This window comes from Nyctereutes procyonoides, unplaced genomic scaffold (genome assembly GCF_905146905.1).
Source record: "Nyctereutes procyonoides isolate TBG_1078 unplaced genomic scaffold, NYPRO_anot_genome, whole genome shotgun sequence".
NCBI classification, from domain to species: Eukaryota; Metazoa; Chordata; class Mammalia; order Carnivora; family Canidae; genus Nyctereutes; species Nyctereutes procyonoides.
The window spans coordinates 8,005,414-8,032,055 of NW_026575120.1; the positions used below are offsets into that span (position 1 = coordinate 8,005,414).

The following is a 26,642-nucleotide window of genomic DNA, read 5'->3' on the forward strand; positions in this document are numbered from 1 at the left end:
CACATATTAGTGAAATACTATGGTATCTGTCCTTCTCTGCTTGGCTTATTTCACTTAGCATTATACTCTCTACAGCCATCCATGTTGTTGCAAATTGTAAGATTTCATTCTTTTTTATGGCTGAGTAATATTGCATTATATATATATACCATATCTTCTTTATCTGTTCATCTGTTGATGGACACCTGGGCTGCTTCCATCATTTGGCTGTTATAAATAATGCTGCAATATTTATATTATCTTAAATATAAAGAAACAAAGTAATAAGTTAAGAATAATTTTCCAAAAATATTTTCTCCTGTTTTTATGCAGGCACACTAATGAGGAGGAAGTGTCACAATCTGTCAGCCCCTGTACCTTATACATACTTTAAGCTCTGGAGTGGAAAGTTTAAAATCAACCCAGCCTGTAGAAATACTCTTGGTTATGGGTTGGTCATTATTTTTTTTTTACCATCATTTTATTAAACATTAAGTAAGGAAATGTAAAAACTTAGATAAGAAAATTTGTGTGGACAGAGAAGTTATGTATATGTGAACATAGCACAACAAATGAGTGGTAGAAACAATATTAGAAATCTGGATATCTTTTGGAAGATTGTGAACTTAAAATTGACTATGATGTTTATCTACCAAAACCAACTACAATAGAATAAAAGGGATAAGTGCCTCAGGTGGAATGCCCATATCCTAATTAATTAAATTATATAGATTTCCAAGATACCTTGTCTATAATAGGTAGTGAATAATTTTTTGTTGAGTAAATCAAACACTTTTAGTATCATATCTCAAAGTTTAACCGGAAACAAAAGAACTCTGTTTAGCTACTGGGGTTATGTGGAGGAGAGAATGTAAGCATAAGTATATTTTTTAGGAACCAGTTAAAGAAAATGAAGTAACTGACTTTGGAGAGCTGGAAAAATAATTTGTTTTCAAATCCATCAGACTGCTGATAAGTGATCAATGTCTAGCCGGCAGAAAGTAAGATATATGAAATGAACAAGGTAAGAAAAATTGGGATTTAACTAAGTTTACAAAAGAAGTAAATTTCTTTTTTTCCCTTTTTCGAGAGAGTGGGGATGGAGAGGGGCAGAGGGAGAGGAAGAGAGAGAATCTCAAGCCCTGTGAGAAGCCCAACACAGGGCTACACTCCACAACCCTAAAAGCATGACCTGGGCCAAAATCAAGAGTCAGATGCTTAACCAATGGAGGCACCAAGGAGCCCCAGAAGAAGTACATTTTTGATTCAAGAGTAGTGATGGTAGAGTAGCAGACCCTACCACTTGACCCCCAACAAAGATCAACAGTAAGATAGCTATCTATAAACAAAACAGCTCTGGGGGAGCTTTGGAGTTCGGCAACATGGTGGTGCAAAAAGTCAGAGAATAATTGCACAAAAAGGGAAGGATGAAGAGCTTCAATTTGCCTGTACCATTCTACACATTGAGCTGACATTGTTCAGTATCAAGAGGGAACTCCCCAGATAAAAAGAGTTCCCCTCACCAGGAAAGTGAGAGTGAGATGCGTAACCAGTTTCCCCAACCTTAGTAGAGGCACTATACGAAGGATCAAGGATCAGCTTTGGTTTTACCCTAACTGGAGAATGGCAAAGCTGAGACACAAAGAAACTGCTAGGAACAAGGAAGAAAAGCAGAGGATACCGATTGCAATGACACAGTAGGAGCAACCACCTTCCCACTAACTGTTCAGCAAATACCACCAGCATCTTTCACTACTGAAAAATGACACTGACAGCCAGTGCAGCTGCAGCATACCCCTGCAAACTTCACTAGTTTCAGACCCTTAGGTATTTATATTTGTTGATACCAGCCACCTGAGTCTCCCCACCCATCTTCTACCAGAAGCCAGCCAAAGACTCTGGTTCCAAGACTGTAACACACAAAGCTAGATCCTGCAGCTGACCCACCAACATGCAGGTGCTCAGGGCTAGCTCCTCCAGCTGTGTACTTACATGATGTTGGCTAAACATCTGTCACCAGCCTAAACTGCTATGTGCACACCATGGCAAGATCCTGCAGCCACATTAGACCACACCCATAGCCAAGGCTCCTTTAGCTGCATGAAGGCCCAGATCAAGTCCTGTCTTTTGTCACTGGCCTGTATCACTAGGCTCACCTGCAGCTTGCCACTCCAGCTATGCACCTGAATATCCTCTGGCCCATCCCCATCATTAACCTCTACACTGCCACGTGTCCAGGGTGAGATACAGCCAACATGGTAATGAACAACAGCCAGGATCCCCACAGCTGCCAGTGCACACGTGCTGTTGGCTGGCCCTTGCTGCCTCTCCTGGCACCCACCACTACCTATGCATTAGCAACTGGCCCCTGCCACAACACAGGCCCCTACAACTGAGTGTGTGCATATGACAGACTCAGGCCATTACCGCTGCTTACTCTGGTCCCTATCTGATGGACCAGGAGGAGATGCTGAGAATCCCAATAGCCTTTTTATCTCATGAGAATGCCTGGCAGCACTCACCAAAAACCACACAATTGTCGATAATGAGTTGCTATTCATCCAAGGCCTGATACAATGAGTTGTTATTCACCCAACAACCAACACCTGGAGCAACCACAGGCCCTGCACTTAGCAACCTGTCCCACTAACCAACATTCTAGCATGGCCCCATCTGCAGGTGAAGACCAAAGTTCAATGTATAAAGTCTAGAAGAGATGACCACTTCTTCAAATTTACAGACACTTATGCAAAGCTATGAGGATTATGAAGAATCAGGGAAATAGGTCTCCACCAAAAGCATACAGTAAACCTCCAGTAACTTGCACAAAGAAATGAAGATATAGGATTTACCCTACTAAGAATTCAAACTTGCTCTAAACAGTCAACATTGTATTTAAGTTCTAGCTAGAAGAATTAGGCAAGAAAAAGAGATATAAGGCATCCAAATTGGAAAGGAAGAAGTCAAACCATCACTATTTGCAGATGAGTTGATATTACACACAGAAAATCTAAAGACTCCAACCAAAAAACCCTTAGCATACATGAATTCAGTAAAGTTGCAGGATACGAAATTAATATACAGAAAATTGTTACATTTCTATACACTTAAAAGAACTACCAGAAAAGAGAAATTCAGACAACAATCCCATTTACAACTACATCAAAAATAATAAAATACCTAGCAATAAATCTAACCAAGAAAGGGAAAGACCTGTACATTGAAAACTGACATTAATGAATGAAACTGAAGAAGACACAAATATGAAGAAAGATATTCTTTGCTCATGAATTGGAAAAGTTAAGATTTTTAAAAATATCCATACAACTCAAGGCAATCTACAATTCAGTGCAATCCCTACTGAAATTCCATTTTTCACTGAGATAGAATAAATAATCCTAAATTTGTATGGAACCACAAAGACCACGAATAGCCAAAGCAATCTTGAGAAAGAACAAAGCTGGAAGCACAATACTCTCTGATTTCAAATTACAGTTTAATGCTATAAAAATCAAAACGGCATGGTACTAGCATAAAAACAGACACGGAGATCAATGAACAGAATAGAGAGGCCAGAGATAAACCCAGGCATATACAGTCAATTAATTTATGACCAAGAAGCCAAGAATGCACAATGGGAAAAGGACAGTTTCTTCAACAAAGGTGTGAAAACCGGACAGCCACATGTAAGAGTGAAACTAGATCACTTCTTTACACCATACATAAACATTCACTCAAAATGGATAGAAGATTTGAATGTAAGACCTGAAATCATGTATCTCCTAGAAGGAGACCTAGGCAGTATGCTCCTCGACACTGGTCTCAGCAATCATTTTTTGGATCTGACTCCAAAAACAAAGGCAACAAAAGCAAAAATAAGCAAATGGGACTATATAAAACTAAAATCTTCTACACAGCAAAAAGAATCAACAAAAAGAAAAGACAACCTATGGAGTGGGAGAAAATATTTATAAACTATATATTTGATAAGGGGTTAATATCCAAAATACATAAGGAGCATACAATTCAAAAGCAAAAAACCAATCTGATTAAAAAATGGCAGAGAACTTTAATGGACATTTTTCCAAAGAAAATGCACAAATGACCGGTAAGTACACGAATAAGTGTTCAACACCACTAATCATTAGGGAAATGCATATCAAAACCATAATGAGATACTATCTCATACTTGTCAGAATGGCTGTTCTCAAAAAGACAAAGTAAAGAGTGCTGGTGAGAATGAAGAGAAAAGAGAACCCTGTTAATTGGAATATAAATTGGTACAGCCACTATGTAAAACAGTATGGAGATTCCTGAAAATATTAAAAATAGAACTACCATATGATCAGGCAATCCCACTTCTGGGTATGTATCTGAAGGAGATGGAACTGCCATCTCAAAGAGATATCTGCACCCACCATGTTCACTGCAGCAGTACTTACAATAGCCAAGACATGGAAACAACCTAAGTATCCATCAACACATGAACTGATAAAGAAAATGTGGTATACACACACACACACACACACACACAATGGAATATTATTCAGCAATAAAAATGAAGGAAGTTCTTCAGTCTGTGACAAAATGAATGGACCTTGAAGGCATTACTTTAAGTTAGGGAGAGACAAATACCATATGATCTTACATGTGGAATCTAAAAACATCAAATTCATAAAAACAGAGATGAGAGTAGTGATTGCCAGGCCTAGAGAATTGAGGAAATGGGGAGATAGATGCTGGTCAAAGATACAAACTTTCAATTATAAGATGAATAAGTTCAGAAGATCTATGGGACAGCATGGTGATTGCAGTTAACAATACTGTATCATATACTGGAAAGCTGCTATAATAAAGCTGCTTTAATGTTCTCACCATTAATAACAAACAAAATAATTAAGTCACGTAAAAGATGAGTTAGCTAACCTTATCATAGTAAACATTTCATAATATATATATGTGTATCAAATCATCACATTATACACCTGAAACTTTCACAGTGTCATATGTTAATCATATTTCAAAGCTAGAAGGAAAAATTTTCTAACTTACACAAGAAGTCTGGAGATAATGCAGTGTATTAATTTTCTATTGCTGCTGTAACAAATGCCCACAGACTTAGTGGATTAAAACAAATCAAGTTTTTTTTTTTTTTTTAAAGATTCATTTATTTATGTTAGAGGGAGAGTGTGAGTTAGGAGAGGGGCAAAGGGAGCTCAGAGAATCCCAGAGCACACTCCCTGCTCAGGGGAGCCTGACACAGGGCTCGATCCCAGGACCCGGAGATCATGATCTGAGCTAAAGCCAAGAGTCAGCCTCCTAACTGACAGAACCACCCTGGTGCCCCCAACAAATCAAGTTTATTATCTTACAGTTAAGTAGGGCAATATAGGTTTTATCGGGTTAAAATAAAGATATCACTTGGATTGTGTTCTGGTCTCAGGTTCCAAGGGAGGACCTCTTCATTTTTTGGCAAAATTTAATTGCTTGTAGATGGAGGACTAACATCCCATTTCCTTTCTAGCTGTTAGCTGAAGGCTGCTTCCAGGTTCCAGAAGTTACCCACATTCCTTGAGTCATAAAACCTCTTCCATCTTTAAAGCCAGGGAAAGCAGGCTGAATCCCTCTGAAATTCTTTTGTCCCCTCTCTCTGACCCATTCTTCTGCCTTCCTCTACATTTCTAAGAGTTCATACTGTAAGTCTACTTACTCATATTGGGCCCACTCAGGTAAGCCAAGATAATCACCTATCTGCAGGTCTGTGAGTTCAATCAGATCTGCAGAGTCCTTTTTGTTATGTAAAGTAACATATTTACCGATTCTAAGAATTGGGATGTGGACATCTTTGAGAGTGCAATATGCTGCCTACTGCAGGCAGATTCTGAATTTATTTAGCTCAACAATATTAACAATTCAAGTTTCTTTGCCTTGACACTCCACACTGCTGCTCACGGTTTTTATCTTTTTCTGGCTCCTCTAAGTCTTAAGAAGGCTGCCAAGCAGCAACTAGACCTATAGGTTTCCTTGCTTGTAGTCCTTAACAAAGACATTGACTTCATCTCAGGATTTCCAGGCAAGTCTCATGCTGTGTTCTAATGAGCCATACAAGCTAGGCTTGTGTATCAGTAAACCAATAAAGGAGAATAAGGCAAGGAATAGTCTAAATTATGTAAGATGATTTAGAATTGTTAGAAAGACTGCAGTCTACTAACTTGACTACCTTTCATAAACATCCTTCTTCCAACATATACACTTTCAGAAGTGCTCATGCTCACATAAAAGACTTTCGATCCACCTCACAAAAAGGGAACCATCCAAAGTGTCATCTAGTTACTGCATCTAACTTCAGATACATGTTGTGAGTAATATGCCTTCATTTCTAACAGGTCTGAATATAAATGTATATAGTTAACATCCATTTAGGCAATATATAGCAATAAGATTAAGTTATCTACACCAAAAAATACTTTGGTGAAGGGAAAAAATTAGGAATAACTACAATTAAAACTAGAAAAATGAAGAATGACACAAAAATGGTATTAACTGACACTTAGCAACAGTATATCATTTTGAAAGAAGAACCTAGGATTCTTTACCTTCAAATTTCCAAAGGCTAGTAACCATAGCAAGATCATGTTTAGACTGTGGTTTCAATTAGGACCTTCAGTCTCCTGGCAACAAACCTCTGAAACCTTCTCATCCTCCAAAGCTCAGAATTTGAAACGGCCTTTACCTATTGCATTCCAATTAGAAACTACCCATTTCTTCCCCTAAATTGCATTTGAAATATATCTTTATTGTATAAACCTGAGTACTTTCCATTTACCCTGTAGAAAATACTTAAAAGGAGATATTGGGAAAGGCTGAAGGCAATAGACTTGTGCTTTGCAGCATACTTACCTCCTGTTAAATCTCCCTTTTAAACCCAAATTCAAACTAACTTCAGAGAAGATGAGCTAATAATCTTATGAAGCTGATCTGTGAAACCAGACCATAAGAAGAAAGAATGTTTACCAAATCTGAATTTTAAAGGCCTTTTGAGTTGAAGCAGGACATGATCAAGGTACTTCAACATCCTGAATTTTCTGTATAACTTCTCCCCAAACCACAGCCTCATGAAGCAAATGGTTATGCCCCAAGATATAAAGGATTATTACCAACTTCTCAAGTTGGCACCCTTACTTCCCAATATCCAACTTATATCTATAATTAGGAATCTCTTATTTGCCAGTACCTCCTATCCAGTACAAAACTATCAGCTGGAATGCTTGTTAACTTCAAGTACAAAAACTTGCTCAACTAGGCTTAAAAATAAGTTGATTTCTTATAACAAGAAATTCAGATATCAGGCAGCCTTTATAAGGGTTGATAGATTCCACGGCTCCAGATGTCATCAAGGATCCAGGTATTTTCCATCTCTTTGTTCTGCTTTCCTCAGCTATAGGGTCATCCTAACACTAGTCTTTTTTTTTTTTTTTTAAGATTTTATTTATTAGACACACACACACACACACACACACACACACACACACACACAGGCAGAGACACAGGCAGAGGCAGAAGCAGGCTCCATGCAGGGAGCCTGATGTGGGACTCGATCCCAGGTCTCCAGGATCACACCCTGGGCTGAAGGCGGCACTAAACCGCTGAGCCACTGGGGCTGCCCCACTAGTCTTTTTCTTAGCTCAAGGGTACTATCAGTAGCTTAAGCAACATGATTCCTTGTTCACATCAGATTGGCTTCTCTTCCCCAAAGACCCAAGCCAATCCATTTGGAGTGTGTTACTGACCCAAACTGATTTACTTCTGTCCACCCTTGGAACCAACTCTTAATAAACTAAATGAAATTAACCACAGATGGCTCAGACTACATCTGAAGAAAACAGAAACTGATATGTCAAGTACTAATTCAATCACAACATTAATCTGGGTACTGACAATCTTTAAAACGATATCCTTTAATACAAATTTGAAAAATTTAAAAGTAATCATTTAAAAAAACATTTTATTTATTCATGAGAGATACAGACAGAGAGAGAGAGAGAGAGAGAGAGAGAGAGAGGCAGAGGGAGAAGCAGGCTCCTCGTGGGGAGCCTGACATGGGACTTGATCCCAGGACTCTGGGATCATGACCTGAGCCAAAAGCAGATGCTCAATCACTGAGACATCCAGGTTCCCCAAAAGTAAGTAATATTTTTTTTAAAAGGTCAAACTAATACAAGTAAGGCAGCAGACTTAAGAATAATTCAGTTTTTCTTTTACCGATTAAGATCAGCTCAAGTTTAACTCTTCAAAGCATCTTTCAAAACTCTTAAGACTAATCAGTCCCTCATCTGTGCACCTATATCTTTATTATAACATTTCGTATTTAGTTGTATGTCTTCTAAATTAGAATGTGAACTCTTCAAGACAGGAAAAAATATTCATTGTTCTTTGAGGGTATCAAATATAGTGTCTGACACAATAGGCACTCAAATGTTTAATGACTGAATACAGAGATGTTTAGATATTTTTTAAAGATTTTGTTTATTTATTCATGAGAGATACAGAGTGAGGCAGAGGCATATGCAGAGGGAGAAGCAGGCTCCCTGCAGGAAGCCTGATGTGGGGGTCCATCCCAGGACCCCAGGATCATGCCCTAAGCCCAAGGCAGACACTCAACCCCTGAGCCACTCAGGCATCCCCATGTTTAGATTTTTAATGCTTTTGCTACTATCAGACTTAAGAAGTGGTAGATAGAATGCAGATAAGAAGTAGAAATTGGTATCCTTTTGGAAATACTTGTTTTTGCTGAGCTCATAGATATAATAACTCCTCTAAAGGGAATGATAGAAAAGCTATGAGGCACCTGGGTGGCTCAGCTGGTTGAGCATCCAACACTTGTTTGTGAGATCAAGCCCCATGCCAGGCTCTGTGCTCAGTGAAGAGTCTGCTTGAGATTCTCTTCCTCTCCCTCTGACCACTCCCCCACTCTCTCAAATAAATGAATAAATAAATATCTTTAGAAGAAAGAATAGCCAGAGGCAGTTACTAACGTATTTTTTTCATTATATTATTTTCTTCTGCTATTCCTTCTTTTTATTTTTCCTTTTATTTTTTCCCACTGTTCCTTAAGGCTAATTAAGGGCATTTTATAGCATCACTTTTTTTTTAATGAAGTAAAAATGTATCTTAACAATTATGTGCCCACTGTGTTGTCAGCTTCATACTATGGACATAAGAACAAAGAAGATAAAACTCACAATGCAGGAAAATCACACAAAACACATGGTATTAAGCTATGAAATGAGTATAATGTACTATGGGAAACAAATGAGTCTGTCTAATTGTGCAAATAACTCAGAAATCAATAAATCCTACATCTGTTGGTTATTGGCAATGTTCTAACATGTCTCATATTTTTGGGTACTTGTTCTGATTTCTCTGGTTAACATCAATAGGTTGTAAATGAAGGGGGGCATTATGAAAAAGGACCAAGTTTTACAATACCAAAAGAACTGAAACCAAAGAACAATACCAGGAAAAATTTTTGATCAAACTGTCATTTCAACCTGGAAGTGGCAGGAAATGCCCACTGCATTCCACTTTTGCTCAAAACTGTTTTCTGGATGACAGAGTATGTATGCTACCACCTGAATCTGTCACTCCTACCAATTCTCTCAAAGTGACATCAGGGGATAAGTATGAGTCAAGAGGAATTAATTCTAAAACAAACAAACAAAAAAAGAAACCAAAAACATTCCAAAATGAGTTCTGAGTGTGTTTCCTTGATCAAGCTACAGTCAGGTTTTAAGTTAAATGTCAATTAGTGAAGGAGGAAATTCAGAAAATGAACAAGTTGTGTTCACATAAGATCTAGATCTATAAATATAAAATGTTTACAATGAGAATTTTGCATACGCTTTTCTTCTTTCTTATGAAAGTAGTACTTTTAAAGAATTAGTATCAGAAATATTTTTACACCTGAAACTAATGTAACACTCTGTGTTAACTATACTCAAATAAAAAAAAAATTAAAGAAAAAAATAGTGGCTCTAGCAGAATGGGTAGACACAGCCAGATACAATCCTGCCTAATTAAAACATCAACTAAGTCTCTAAACAATTAAAGGAAAAAGTTATTTTTCTGAATACTTTCACTGCTGTTTTATATTATGCAGGAGGCACAAGGGATATACAAAATGGGTGCTTAACAAATGTGCTTATGTATGCTTCTGAAAAATTTACCAAGATTAAAAAATTAGAAGTGTCTGAAACTCTGGCTACATTAACCTCTAAATCTTACACTTAGCTCTTCACTATTACTCAAGGCTGAGAAGCCAACAAAATAATGAATAAACAATCTCTGTACTTATTTTCTTAGTAATACTTACCAAATCTTAAATGGTAGAAATTGCTAATTGATACATGACTTCAATATTAAAAGAACCCCCCCCCCCCAATCTCAACCACCTTTGGGTGGTAGGAACTTACCTCTTAGAAGTAAAATTTTTTTCCAGATCCTCATTGTGAACCAGTTTTGTGTCTCCAAACTGCCATGATGATTGTAGATCACAGTCTACATCAAGCTGGCACTGGTTAAGAGTATCATGTATGAAACTATACTCTCTAGTATTGGTGCAACAAGGTGATAAGTAAACTAAAGATAAAGAAAAGGGAAGTGGTTATTTGACTTTAAAATTATATTTTTGTACATCTACACAATGACACATATAACTATAATATAAACCAGAAAAACACTGGTAAAACCCACAGATCTTAGGATTTTACCAGTTTTACATGCACGTGTGTGTACATATATCGTTCTATGCAATTTTTGTTGTATGTATAGATTCACGTCAACCATTATAACTGATATACACAAGTGTTCCATCACCACAAAGATCTCCCTTATGCTGTTTTAGAAATAGAATCATACTAATAATTGTATTCCCTTTCTCTGCCTCTAAGTCTTGAAAACTACAAATCTATTCTCCATCTCTGTACTTTTGTCATTTCAACAATATTTTGTAAGTAGAATTTTGCAGTTGTGACCCATGTACATTGATTTTTTTTTTCCATTCAGGACAATCCCTCTGAGATCCAACTCAGTTATTTCAATAGATGGTTTCTTTTTGTTGCTGAGTTAAGTATTCCATGGTATGGATGTACCATAGTTTAACCATTCACTCGCTGTAAATCCAGATGGTTGCCAATTTTTAGTTTTTACAAGTAAAGCTGCTATGAACATTTATGTAAAGGTTTTTGTGTGGATATAAGTTTTCATTTCTCTCAGATAAATGCCTAAAAATGCAACTGCTGGGTCATATGGTAGTTGCAGGTTTAGTTTTTAATGAAACTATCAAACTGTTTTTCAAAGAGTGGCTGAGCTACCTGGTTTCCACTGGTTATATGACTGATTTGGTTATTCCATATCTTTGCTAACACTGGGCACTGCTACTTCTTTCAATTTAGCTGTCTGTAACAGCTGTGTAGTGATAACTCATTGTGGTTTCCATTTCCTTAATGGCTATGGTGCTGAACATCTCTTTACGTGTTCATTTACCATCCATACATCCTCTTTGGTGAAATGTCTATTTATCCTTTTTCCTTACTAATTGGACTGTCTCCCCCTCTTTTTTTCTTATTAATGAGTTTTGTTTTGTTTTAAAGATTTTATTTATTCATGAGAGACAGAGAGAGACAGAGAGAGAGAGAGAGAGAGAGAGAGAGAGGGGACAAGCAGAAGAAGCAGGCTCCATGCAGGGAGCCCGACATGGGACTCGATCCCAATCTCTAGGATCACACCCTGGGCTGAAGGTGGCGCTAAGCCGCTGGGCCACTGGGGCTGCCCTTACTAATGAGTTTTGAAAGCACTTTTTTTCAGATACATGACTTACAAGTATTGGCGAGGATCTGGAATAAAAAGGAACACTTGGGGCAGCTCGGGTGGCTCAGCGGTTTAGCGCCGCCTTCAGCCCAGGGCGTGATCCTGGAGACCTGGGATCGAGCCCATTAGGCTCCCTGCATGGAACCTGCTTCTCCCTCTGTGTCTCTGCCTCTCTCTCTCTCTCCTCTCTGTGTATTCTCATGAATAAATAAAATCTTTAAAAAATGTAAATTAAAAAAAAGGAACCCTTGTGCACTATTGGTGGAAATCAAGTTCTTCATAAAATTAAAAATAGAAGTATCATATGATCTAATAATTCCACTACTGAGTTTTTACACAAAGAAAATGAAAACACAAATGTGAAAAGATACATGTACTTCTATGTCTACTGCAGCATTATTTACAATAGCCAAGATACGGAAGCAGCCCAAGTGTTCAATAATAGGTGAATGGATAAAGAGGTGACACACACATGCACACACACACATACACACACACAGGAATATTACTCAGCCATCAAAAAGATGAGATCTTGCCAAGAGCAACAACATGGATAAACCCAGAGGGTATTATGCTAAGTAAGTCAGAGGGAGAAAGACAAATATTATATGATTTCACTTATATGTGGAAAATGAAAAACAAATGAATAAATAAAAAGCAGAATCAGACCTAAAATAGAAAAACTGATAAGTGCCCGAGGGAAGTAGGATGGGAGGATGGGTAAAATGGGAGATACAGGCTTCTGATGATGAAATTTATAAGTCATGGGGAGAAAAGATACAGAGTAGAGAATATAGTGGGTGGGATTGTTAACAGTGTTGTATGGTAAACACATGGTAAGTACACTAGTTGTGAGCATAGTACAATGTATAGAGTTGCTGAATCACTGTTGTACACCCCAAAATAATATAACACTGTATGTCAACTATTACCCTCAAAAAACCAAAACCCCATGTTTTCTCCCACTCTAGGCTTCCTTTTCACTTAACTAACAGTCCTTCAGAAAATAGGTTTTTAATTGTGATGAAGTTAATGTATCAATTGTTTTTTATTTTTTAAAGTCTGTTTTGTAATCTTTATACCCAATATGGGGCTTGAACTCACAATCCCAAGATCAAGAGTTGTATGCTGTACCAACTGAGCCAGTGAGGGGCTCCAACCATGATTCATTTTGAATTATTTTTTGTGTGAAGTAGGGGGAAATTCCTTGTCTTGCCTATGGATGCTGTCCAATTGCTCCAACAACATTTGACAAAAAGGCTACCTTTCCTCAATTGAATATACCTTCATAAAAATTAACTAAAAGAAAATCAAATGAGCATATTAATGTGGGTCTATTTCTGGAATCTCTATTTTGTTTCACTGATTTGTCTTTCCCTCTGCCATTGCTACACTATCTTGATTACTGTAGCTACACAGTAAGCCTTAGTATTGAGCAGAGTAATTACAAACTTTCTCTTTCTATTTCAAAATTGTTTAAGCTATTCTAGTTTCTTTGCCTTCTCATGTAAATTTGAGAACAAATTTATTTATTTAGAAAATGACTTGCTGGGATTTTGAGAAAAACTGCAATAAATCTAAAGATAAATTTGTAAAAAAAAAAAACTGGTATCATTATGTTGAATCTTCAAATCTATGAATGTAAGTATATCTCCCTAATAAGAGATTCTCTTTGATTTCTTTAATCAGCATTTGCAGTTTATTTATTTTTTTTTAGAGAAAGATTGTGCTCATGAGAGCAAGGTGGGGGAGGGCCAGAGGGAGAAAGAGAGAATCTCAAGCAGGCTCTACTCAGCATGGACCCCAATGTGGCATTTGATCTCAGGACCCTGAGATCATGACCTGAGCCGAATCAAGAGTCTGACACTTTTTTTTTTTACAAAAAGATTTTATTTATTTATGAGAGAGCGAGCACATGCACAAGTGGTAGGGTGGGGTGCAAAGGGAGAAGCAGGCTTCCCTGCTCAGCAGATCCCAGAATCCTGGGCTCATGACCTGAGCCAAAGGCAGATGCTTAAATGAGCCACCTGGGTGCCTCTCAAGGGTCCGATGCTTAACTGACTGAGCTACGCAGGCACCTAGCTTTTGCAGTTTAAAGCATAAAAACAGGGCAGCCCTGGTGGCTCAGTGGTTTAGTGCCGCCTTCAGCCCAGGGCCTGATCCTGGAGACCCGGGGATGAGTCCCACGTCAAGCTCCCTACATGGAGCCTGCTGCTCCCTCTGCCTGTGTCTCTGCCTTTCTTTCTTTCTTTCTCTCTGTGTCTCTCATGAATAAATAAAATATTTAAAAAATAATAAAGCATAAAAATACTGTAGATGTTTTATTAGATTTATACACATGTATTTTGTGTTTTGAGCTATTACAAATGGCATGTTTAATATCATTTTGATTTTCACGTATTCTTTGCTAATATACAGAAATTCAACTGATTTTTCTTATTTATTTATTTATTTGTTTGTTTGTTTGTTTATTTATTTGATTTTATTTATTTATTCATGAGAGACACAGAGGCGGAGACACAGGCAGAGGGAGAAGCAGACTCCATGCAGGGAGCCTAATGTGGGACTTGATCCTGGGACTCCGGGATCATGCCCTGAGTTGAAGGCAGAGGCTCAACCAATGAGCCACCGAGGTGTCCCAATTTTTCTTTTTTAAATAGAAACATAGTTGACATACAATATTATATTAGTTTCAAGTATACAACATAGTGACTCAACAATTATATACATTACAAAATGCTTACCACAGAAAGTGTAATTACCAACTGTCACCATACAAAGTTACTACAATATTAGTGACTATCCCCCAGGCTGTACTTTTCATCCTCATGACTTATTTATAAACGGAAGTTTGTACCTCTCTCCCCTCTGGCAAACTCTAGTTTCTTCTCTGTATTTATGAGTCTATTTCTGCTTTTGATTGGTTTGTTCACTTGTTTTGTTTTTTAGAATCCATATGTAAGTGAAATCATACAGTATTTGTGCTTTCCTGTAGGACTTATTTCACAGAGTGTAATACCCTCTAGGTCCATCTATGTTGCCACAAATGGAAAGATATTATTCTTTTTTATGGTTAATATTCCAGTGTGTGTGTGTGTGTGTGTGTACATACATATACCACGCCTTTATCCATTCATCCATCTGTGGGCACTTAGGCTGCTTCTATGATTTTTCTATTTTGATCTTGTATCCAGTGAGTGATCTTGCTGCACCTATTATTTGGAGAGTTCCCCCCACCTTTTTTTTGTAGATTCATCTGTTTTGTTTCCTAAATTCCACATGTGAATGAAATCGTATGGTATTTGTCTTTTTCTGCTGACTTATTTTGCTTAATATTATACTCTCTAGATCCACCCAGGTCGTTGTAAATGGCAAGATTTCAGCCTTTTTTATGTCTGAATAATATTCCAGTTTGTGTGTGTGTGTGTGTGTGTGTGTGTGTATCACATCTTCTTCATCCATTCATCTGTCAATGGACACTTGGGCTGCTTCCATAATTTGGCCATTGCAAATAACACTGCAATAAACATAGAGGTATATAGATCTTTCAAATTAGTGTTTTTGTATTCTTTGGGTAAACACCCAGTAGCAATATTACTGGAGGATATGAAATCCTCCCTACTTTCTTTTTTCTTTTCTCCCTATTTTCTTTTTTTAAAATTTTTATTTATTTATCTATCTATCTATCTATCTATCTATTTATTTATTTATTTATTTATTTATGAGAGAGAGAGAGAGAGGCAGAGACACAGGCAGAGGGAGAAGCAGGCTCCATGCAGGGAGCCCGACGTGGGACTTGATCCTCGTTCTCCAGTATCACACCTGGGCGGAAAGTGGCGCTAAACCGCTGAGCCACCTGGGCTGCCCTCCTCCCTATTTTCTAATGTAAGTAATTAGAGTTAAAAATTTGTTAGCAATGCTTTAGCTGTGTCCCTTAAATTTGAAATATTTTCATTTTTATTTGATGTATATTTTGATTTCCCTTGAAATCTCATGAATATTTATAAATATGTTTATTTTCTGTGTGTTTGTAGAGTTACATATTACTTTCTATTAATTTCTACTTTGCACGTGGTCCAAAAACATATTCTGTAGGACTCCAATTCTTTTTTTTTTTTTAATCTTTATTTATTTATGATAGGCACACAGTGAGAGAGAGAGAGGCAGAGACACAGGCAGAGGGAGAAGCAGGCTCCATGCACCGGGAGCCCGACGTGGGATTCGATCCAGTGTCTCCAGGATCGCGCCCCGGGCCAAAGGCAGGCGCCAAACCACTGCGCCACCCAGGGATCCCAGGACTCCAATTCTTTTACATATGTTGAGATGTGTTTTGTGGCCCAACATACGTCCATCTTGATGGGTGTCACAAGAGTTCTTGAAGAATGTCTATTCTGCTGTTGTTGGGTGAACTCACGTATAAATGTCAATTAGATCCTGTTGCTTGACAGTATTAAGTTCTTCTATATTTTTGCTTTCTTTCTTGATGTGGGGCTTGACTTCATTGGGCTTGAACTCATGACCCTGAGATCAAGATCTGAGCTGAGATCAAGAGTCAGACGCTCAACCAACTGAGCCACCCAAGTGCCCCAACTGCTGATTTTCTATCTTAATAGTTCTACCAATTATTTTTTTTATTTAAATTCAAGCTAGTTAGTATTGTAGTATTGGTTTCAGAAGTAGAATTCAGTGATTCATCACTTACTTAAAACACCCGATGCTCATCCCAACAAGTGCCCTCCTAAAGGCCCACCACCTATTTAGCCCATTCCTCCATTGCCCCCCCCAAATGTCAGTTTGTTCTCTATAATTAAGAGGTCTTTTATGGTTTGCCTCCATTTCCGTTTTTATCTTATTTTTCCTTTCCTTCCCCTATATTCATCTGTCTCGTTTCTTCAAATCCACATATAAGCAAAATCATATATTTGACTTTCTCTCACTTATTTTGCTTAGCATAATACACTCCATCTAGTTCCATCCACGTTGTTGCAAATGGCAAGATTTTATTCTTTTTGATTGCTGAGTAATATTCCAGTGTGTTTGTGTATGTGTACATACCACATCTTCTTTATCCATTCATCAGTTGATGGATATTTGGACAATTTCCATGATTTGGCTATTGTTGATAATGCTATTATAAACACTGGGGTGCAGGTGCCCCTTTGAATCAGCATTTTTGTATCCTTTGGATAAATACCTAGTAGTGTAATTGCTGAGTCATAAAGTAGTTCTAGTTTTGACTTTTTGAGGAACCTCCAACCTGTTTTCCAAACCTCACATTCCCACCAACAGTGCAAGAGGGTTCCCTTTTCTCCATATCCTACCCAACATCTGTTGTTCCTGAGTTATTCATTTTAGCCTTCTGAAGATGTGAGGTGATATCTCATTGTGGTTTGGATTTGTATTTCCCTGATGATGAGTGATGCTGAGCACTTTTTCATGTGTTTGTTAGCCAGCTGGATGTCTTCCTTGGAAAAATGTTTATTCATATCTTCTGCTCATTTCTTAATGGGTTATTTCGTTTCAGGGTATCGAGTTTGGTAAGTTCATTATAGATTTTGGACATTAACCCTTTATTAGATATGTCATTTGTAAATATCTTCTTCCATTCCAAAGGTTACCTGTTAGTTTTGTTGATGTTTCTTCGCTCTGCAGAAGCTTGTATCTTGAAAAACTGCTGAGGCTAGAACTTCTAGTATTATGTGGTGAGAGTGGACATCCCTGTCATGTTCCTGACCTTAGTTGGGAAAAGCTTTCATGATTTTTTTCCTTTGAGGATGGTATTAGCTGTGGTCTTTCATATATGGCCCTTATGATGTTGAGGTATATTCCTCTATCCCAACTTTCCTGAGGGTTTTTTTATCAAGAAAGGATGCTGTATTTCATCAAATGCTTTTCTGCATCTATTGAGAGGATCATATGGTTCTTATTCTTTCTTTTATTAATGTGGTATACCATGTTGATTGATTTGCAGATACTGAACCACCTCTGCAGCCTAGGAATAAATCCACTTGATCATGGTAAATAATCCTTTTAACATGTTGGATTCAATTAATTAGTATCTTGTTGAGAATTTTTCCATCAATGCTCATCAGGAATATTGATGTAAAATTCTTTTTATTGGGGTCCTTGTCTGGTTTTAGTTCTATCAATTGTTGAGAGAAGTGTGCTAAAGTCTCCAACTATAATTCTGGATTTGTCTATTTATTCTTTCAGTTCTAATAATTCTGTTTCATACATACTGAAACTCTGTTTGGTGCATACACATTAGGGTTTGCTATGTCTTCTTGGCAGACTGACCCTTTCATCACTGTGCAATATCCCTCTTTGTTCCTGGTAATTTCTTTGCTCAAAAGTCTACTTTATAGGTTATTAATAAATCTACTCTCACTTTATTTTGATTGTTTGCATGGCCTATCTTTCTGATTATGTTTATTTTTAAAAATGTACCACTGTATCTGAAGTGAATTTATCAACAGTATATACTTGAGTCATATTTTTAATATACTGTGTCAACCTGTTTTTTAATTGTTATGTTTAGATCATTTAATAAAATAAATGTTAATAAATAAAACCGATATGTTAGGGCTTAAAGCCTACCATTTATCTGTTTATTTTTCCCTTCATTGTTCAATTCTCTATTTCATTTTCCTGACTACCTGTGGGTTACTTGAACATTTAAAAAATTCATTTTGATTTGTTTTTGTAAAAAATTTTTAATTCTGAGGTAACTGTAGATTCACATGTAGTTGCAATATATAACACAGAGAGAACCTATTCTCATTCACCCAGTTCCCTCCAATGGTAATATTTCACTTTATAATTATTTCCTCTATATAACACTGAGAATCACATCAAAGAATATTCTTCTTTCTCCAACTGTCAAATACAATGAGAAAACTCAAGAGAAGGATGGTCCATTAAATTTCCCTATATTTTGACTCTTCCTATTGTTCTTCATTCCTAATGTTTCGAGCTTCTTTTGTCATTTTTTTGTTAAGGGAACTTTTCTTTCAGGGTATATCTGCTGATGAAAAATTTTGTTACTTCATCTGACAATGTTTACTTTACTTCTATTTCTGAAGGATATTTCTGCTAGGGACAGAACAGAACTTTGGGCTGACAGTTGTTTTCTTTCTATATTTGAAAAATGTGCCACTTCCTTTGGACTTGGTTTCTAATGAGAAATCTTCCATCATTCAAAAAAGTTGTCCCCTTTGGGGCACCTTGCTGGCTCAGTTGGTAGAACGTATGACTCTTGATCTTGGGGTCATAAGCTCAAGCCCCCCAATGGGTGTAGAACTTACTTTAAAAACATTTTCCCCCAGGGTACTCTGGGTGGCTCAGTTGGTTGGGTGGCTAATTTAGTTCAAGTCATGATCTTGAGATCCTGGAATTGATTCCTGTGTTGGGCTGCACACTCAGTGGGAAGTCTGCTTGAGGATTTTCTCTCCCCCTCTCTCTGTGCCCCTTCCCCCATGTGCTCTCTCTCTAAAAAAAATAAATCTTAAATAATTTTTTTCCCTATAGATATATGGTTGCTCTTGTTGCTTTCAAGATTTTTTCTATCCCTAGTTTTCAGAGTTTGATTATGATGTGCTGTAGCATGGACTTTTTTGGGTTTATCTTATTTATCAAAGCTTATTCAGCCCCTTGACTATACGCTCTTTGCCAAATTTAGGAAATTTTTAGCTAATACTCCTTCAAATACTTTTCTACACTCTCTTCTACTTTGGGGACACTGAAGACAAAAATGTTTAATCTTTTATTATTGTTCCACATGTCCCTGAAGCTCTGCCAACTTTTTTTCTGTGTTGTTCAGGCTGAGTAGTTTCTATTGTTATTATCTTCAAATTCACTGACTCTTCCCAGAGTCTTCTCAATTCATCTCTGGAACCCATCCACTGAGTTATTTCAATTATGTATTTTTCAGTTCCAAAATTTCTACTTGGTTCTTATTACATTTCCATTTCTTTGCTGAGATTTTCTATTTTTCATTTGTTTCAAGAGTGTTCATAATTGCTTTCTGAAACATCATTAAAATGGCTGCTTTAAAAGCCCTGTCAGATAATTCCAACTTTTGTTTCATCAGAGTGTTGGCATCTGTGGATTTTCTTGTCTCAAGTTGAGATTTTCCTTGTTGGTGGTAAATGAAAGATTTCAAAAAATTTAAAAAATTGTATCTTGGTCATTTTGGATGTTAAGCGATCTTAGGTTTTAGCAAGCTTCTACTGAAACTGAGCCACCAAAGGAATCTATGAGCAGGGAAAGGGAGGTACTTATTCTTTGCTACCAGGTGGGACTGAAGTTCTGGCTCTCCACAGGGCAGTGGAAAGTGACACTCTAGTAACACTGTCAGGAGATGCTTTGTTACCATGAGGAAGGGGTAGAAGTTAGTGCTCCTAACTCAGCTTCTACTGACATAGTGGGAGAGAGATGTGTGCTATGTAACTGGTAGGTGTGATAGAAGTCCAGGCTCCTTACTTGGTCTTCATTGACTCTACTCCAAGTAAGAAGGGGTGGGTCATCACCAGAGGGCAGGGGTAGAAAACCACTGACACTGCAGAGGTAGGGGATGGCAGGGAGGGGAACTTGTTACCCATAAAAGGAAAGGCCTGAGCGGAAGTCCAAGTTCTCCACTTAAACCTTTGCTGACAAAGGTGTACAGGTTTTATTTCCTACCCCTAGTATTTTGTAGGAGTAAGATATTTATAGTCAATCAGGTATATATTTTTCTAGGATATATGTCTTTCCCAAGAACAGACTTTTCTTGGGGATTTCTGTGTCTGTTCCAGCTGGCATTCCTAGACTGTTGGCATCCAACCTAAGACATGGAGGAAACAAAAAAATAAAATCCAGAGAACTTACTGTAACAACATTCCTTGATTACCAGAGTCCTTAACTGGTCCATTTTCTTCTCTAAACCTTTCAAAGTCTTCTAATATTTGTTTTACGTATGATGTCCAGAATTTTTAAGTATACTTAATGAACATGTCTGTTCCATGTAGCTTTGTGTAGGTACACGTGTGTTTAAGGAATTAAATGCATGACTTAACCTAATTTTATATAGTCAAAACAGAAGATGAACATAAAGTAAGAATCAGAGAAATGCAGTAATAGTTATGAAATAACCCCATCTTCCATGGAGATAGTAAATATTACCTTTCTCAGCTGTCCTCCTGATCTTGGGAATAGTGAATTTTTTCAGAGGATTGACTTCTACACCAGTGACTAATAGTGGTTCACTGGCTGAGTTCATTTTCCATAGTGTCTTGTTTTTAGCAATCTCTTTCATTTCCATTTTGTTGGTGGCCTAAAATCAACCCCAAATTATTAAACAAAAGGTCAATACATATATAAGAGGCAATGTTAGTAAAATGTTTTAAAAATTTTTACATAGAATTGAATATCTATTCTTGGTCCATTCACAACAGATTCAAATCTCAATCTGCCAGGTTACCCAAAATGAAAAATAAATTAACAACTTTAGCTTTTATATAATCCTTGAGTATTTATTTTGTAGTTTCTAATAGACCTTTCCTGAGTAATATATATGTAACTGTAATTAGGTAACCAAAAGTCTGTGTTCCTGAAAAGCTTAATAACTTCCAAACAATTTTTATTAACATTTGGTAAAATTCTTGCCAGATACTATAGTTTTTAAAGTATTATGCCAACACATTTCTGTGAATAGAATGATATTCTCTAAATCAGAATCTCTGCCTTTGGAAGAAACTTATTAAAGTTGTAAACCAAATTCTGCACAACTATCCGTATAATTGATTGCCTAAACAGTCACTCACTGGCTATTGTTCCATAATATCACTAAATGGATTAAGACCTTATATATTTATACTAGTATCAGATTTCTTTTCCTCCATTCTCCTTCCTCTCTGAAGCCCTCCCTCTCTCCCCATTCAACACAATGATTCTTAACCTTTTAAGTAAAAATCATACTAGGTATTGAAGGAGAGTTATGGAGCCTACACACAGAAAAATTATATATATAGACATGGATTTTTCATACCATTTCATAATATGGTTCACAGGCCTCCTGGTAGCTATCAACTGCTTAGTCCAAACTTAGATCATAATCTATATTAAGAGTTGCCAAAATTCTACAGAAGGATCACAATGGATAAGATTCTACAAAAAGCTCACAAAAGATTTTGCCCTCAATCTCCTCTCCACCTTTTATGAAAGATAATCTTTTTTTTTATAATGTTATTTTTTAAAAAAATTTTTTATTTATTTACGATAGTCACACAGAGAGAGAGGCAGAGACACAGGCAGAGGGAGAAGCAGGCTCCATGCACCGGGAGCCCGACGTGGGATTCGATCCCAGGTCTCCAGGATCGCACCCTGGGCCAAAGGCAGGCAGGCGCTAAACCGCTGTGCTACCCAGGAATCCCTATGAAAGATAATCTTACAGTCTCCCAATCAAACGTGAATCAAAATAGGGAATGGACAGAGACCAACAGAAATAGAAGAAAATAAGTCTTTTTCCTCATCCAGTCTCATTGATAGACACTAGTAATGTTGCCTCCTAACAATAATACCCTTAAGATACACTGTACCTGGCTGGCTCAGTTGGTAGAGCACACGACTCTTGAACTTGGGGTATAAGTTTGAGCCCTGTGTTGGAAGGGAAGAGTAACTTATTTAATGACTTAAATTACAAAAGAACCTCTTCAATTAATCATGATCTATACCTACTATACACAAAGGTATACTATCAGTTGAATATACTTGAAGAGTCAAGTACTGCAACAATACTCAATATTGCCTTTAACTATAGTTAAATTGTATTTTCAGTAAAGATGAATGCTATTTCAGCTCTGTGGTTTCTTTTTCCTTTTTTTAAGATTTTATTTATTCATGAAGGGCGGGGGGGCGCAGAGACACAGGCAGAGGGAGAAGCAGGCTCCATGGAGCAGCAGGGGGCCTGACATGGGACTTGATCCCGGGACTCCAGGATCAGGCCCTGGAAATCTGATACTAGTATAAACCAGTCAGTTAAGTGCCTGACTCTTGACTTCAGCTCAGGTCATGATCTCAGGGTTGTGAGATTCAGCACTGAGTTGGGCTTCACATTCAGAATATAATCAGCTTCAGATTCTCTCTCTCCCTCTGTTCCATCCCCTGGTTGGGCTCATTCTTTCTCTAATAAATAAAATCTTAAAAAAAAAAAAAAAAGATTAGGGACATGTGGGTGGCTCAGTGTTGAGCATCTGCCTTTGGCTCAGGTCCTGATCCGAGGGTCTTGGGATTGAGTTCTGATTCAGGCTCCCACAGGGATTATGCTTCTCTCCCTACCTGTCTCTCATGAATAAATAAAATCTTTAAAAAAACTAACTATACAAAATAATAATTTTAAGAAAAATGTATTAAAACTGATTCAAGAAATTAAAAGAATTCATCATCTTAGTACTATTAAGAAAAAATTAAATTAGTAGTTACAAACTGATTCTAAAAATAAAAGCAAGGCAGCCTGGGTGGCTTAGCAGTTTGACGCCTGCCTTCAGCCCAGGATGTGACTCTGGAGTTCCAGGATCGAGTCCCACATCAGGCTCCCTGCATGGAGCCTGCTTCTCCCTCTGCCTCTCTCTCTCTCTCCCTCTCTCTCTGTGTGTCTCTCATGAATAAATAAAGTCTTTAAAAAAATAAAAATAAAAGCATTAATATATCAAAAACAAGCTGAGTCCATCCTGCAACACAAGGGAGATTTATCAACAGGAAATATGTACATTTCATTTACTACATAAACCTTTATTTTTATATTTTTAAAGATTTTATTTATTTATTCACGAGAGACACAGAGAGAGAGGCAGAGACATAGGCAGAGGGAAAAACAGGCTCCATGCAGGGAGCCCGATGTGGGACTCGATCTCAGGACTGCAGGATCATGCCCTGAGCCAAAGTCAGACGCTCAACCATTGAGCCACTCAGGCCTAAACCTTCAAAAACCTACATAAACCTTCAAAAAAAGGAAAATCAAGTGATTATCTCAATAGATGCAGAAAAAGCATCTAGTCAAATTAAAAATTCACTTATTTGAGTGCCTGGGTGGCTGAGTCAGTTGAATGTTTGCCTTTGGCTTGGTCATGATTCCCAGGTCATGGGATGGAGTTACGCACTGAACTTCCTGCTCAGCAAGGAGCTTGCTTCTCTCTCCTCCCCCCCCCTCCACCCCCTGCTCGTCCTTGTACTCTTTCTGAAGCAGATAAAATCTAAAAAAAAAAGGAAACTCTGGGTGGTTCAATGGTTGAGCTTCTGCCTTTTCTCTGTGTCTCTCATGAATAAATAAAATCTTTTTTAAAAATCTAAAAAAATTTCACCCATGGTTTTAAAAAAATTAGTAAAGAAGAATTGATGGAAACATTCATAATTCAATGAGTATTTACCAAAAATTTATAGGAATTTGCTAACTACCAGAAGCACTACCTTCTAAATTAAGAATAAAACAAGAATATGTTTGTTTCCTTTATCTGTTTCCTTTTAACAGTGGGCTGTTATGATATTTTACCTAAGTAAAATTCATTCATCCATCTAAAACTTTATCCACCTAAATTTTCTCCTACAAGCTGAGACTCACACTCTTTCACGTTCCTGACATATATGCCACGCTAGATGCCAACCAGAGGAGGGTGAAGACAGAAGACCTGGCCCTGGCTCTGCAGAATTCATTTCCCTGTGGCCTTTACTTTTCCCCTTTAGCCTGCCTTTATATACTTTTTATTTCACAGAGGTAGATAGCAAGTAAGGCAAAAAATGTTTCAAATTTTGGTTCTACCATTAATTAACAATGTTACATTAGGCAAAATGCCCAACTTCTCTGAGGTTAACGGTATCAACACCTCACATGGTTGTAGCACCTGTACACTGTAACTGCACAGAATTAACACTTCTAAGTATTAGAAGTGATGTTGATTCTAACATTAGCTCTTAATAAGCTTTCTAACACTAGAAAGTAATCAATTAACCCTTGGATAACTCACTAACATCAACAGTGTATTACTCTGTGTGCACTATGAATCGTAATACATTGTTCAGAGACAAGTTGGTAGCAAAAGAGTAAACCCCTTTTATGTCAAGTAGTCTAAAGATCTGATCTCTCAAAGTCTATTTTAAAAGAGTTTTTGTACTGAGTTTCCTAAGACCACCATCAAACGTTAAGAATCTGAATGTTTGGGAGATTAGAGATTACCGAATAAACCTGCAAAATCTTTTACTTGATTACTGTCAGATTCTTAATAACATAACTAGGTGTTTCAATGGAAAAACTTAGAGAGCCCTAGAGTTTCTTTAATAAAATTCAACTGCTATCATTTATGAAAAGGTAACTGAGAATAACTGCAGATACACAAAGCATTAATTAGAAAGTTTTTTTTCAGTTCTCCCTCAAACTTTTAATGGGTCAGCTTGTTATCTTTAAAATGTCTAAAAGTTGGCAGCCTCAGTGGCGCAGAGGTTTAGCGCTGCCTGCAACCCGGGGTGTGATCCTGGAGACCAGGGATTGAGTCCAACATCGGGCCCCCTGCGTGGAGCCTGCTTCTCCGTCTGCCTGTGTCTCTGTCTTTCTCTCTCTCTATGAATACATAAATTTAAAAAAATCTTTAAGAAAAAAGTCTAAAAGTTTGCTAATCTCTAACAACAACAAAAAATGACTGTTTCAGGATTTTCTGGCAAATAACAATGTTCTATCTTAACTTCTTTTTACAATTACCTTTTATTTGCACCAAATACTGATTTTTAATCCATGTTCCATCCCAAAATATGCTTAAGTAAAAATAACTCTATTTTATAATATTACAGTAATTACTGTAATGATATATAATGATGATATGGCAAAGATCATTCATTGCTTTTCTAGTAATCTTGGGACAGAGTTCCTGATGAATAAATAAAATTCTCAGAACTTTAGTCACAAAAGTAAATTCTGAGTTGTTCTGCAGAGTGTTAAATGTTTCAGGCTAAGAATTACCTCTGATAAACAAAAGGTTAAATCAGATCATACATATGTTAAACTACATATATAGTGACATTAAGCCAAGAATCCCTCAGTTAAGACTGTATAATGTAAAGATAAAATATATTTTTGTCTTATTTTTCATTTTATAGATCAGGGATTGGCAAGTTACAGCTCACTGTTAGTTTTCATAGGGACTACAAACTAAATGACAAAAAAATCAAGAACAGTATTTTATGGCACTTAAAAGGTATATAATATCCATAGTAAGTTTTACTGGGACACAGCCACACCCATTTATCTATTGTCTGCTGCTTTATGGCTATATGGCTGCTTTACTATTAGAAAAGCACAGCTGAGTAAATGTGACAGAGACTCTATGGCCTACAAAGACTAAAATGTTTAGTCTTTACAGAAAGTTTGCCAACCTGTTAGAGATGATGCAATACAACTAAGTATCTAGGAATAGGGACAATAAAAACTAGGTCTCATGATTTCCCTTTTAGAGTTCTCTCTCCTATATTCCCATTGTCTCACTGATGTCTCCACTGTATTGTTTTGTTTTTAAAAATTTTACTTATTTATTTGAGAGAGAGAGCATGAGCAGGGAAGAGAGTAAGAAGCAGGCTCCCTGCTGAGTAGGGATCCTGACATGGGACTCGATTTCCAGGACCCCAGGATCATGACCTGAGAAGAAGGCAGAGACACCCAACTGACTGAGCCACCGAGGTGCCCCTTTCCACTGTATTCTGAATTTTATCCCTACTCACTTAGCTTCTCTGGATCTTGCTCAAAAGTATTTAAACAAGCTCAAACCCAATCATTTCAA

At 37.2% G+C, this 26,642-nt stretch overlaps 1 protein-coding gene across 1 annotated transcript in view; it reads right to left on the minus strand.

Moving 5' to 3' along the window:
• TEX15 (testis expressed 15, meiosis and synapsis associated) overlaps window positions 1-26,642 on the minus strand; it is an 85,271-nt gene that overhangs the window by 28,570 nt on the left and 30,059 nt on the right. The window contains exons 2-3 of the mRNA XM_055334670.1: window positions 21,007-21,157; window positions 10,452-10,617 (exon numbers count right to left, since the gene is read on the minus strand). Of these exons, the coding sequence (XP_055190645.1) occupies window positions 10,452-10,617; window positions 21,007-21,145 (305 nt within the window). The 5' untranslated portion in view covers window positions 21,146-21,157. The remainder of the gene's footprint in view (window positions 1-10,451; window positions 10,618-21,006; window positions 21,158-26,642) is intronic.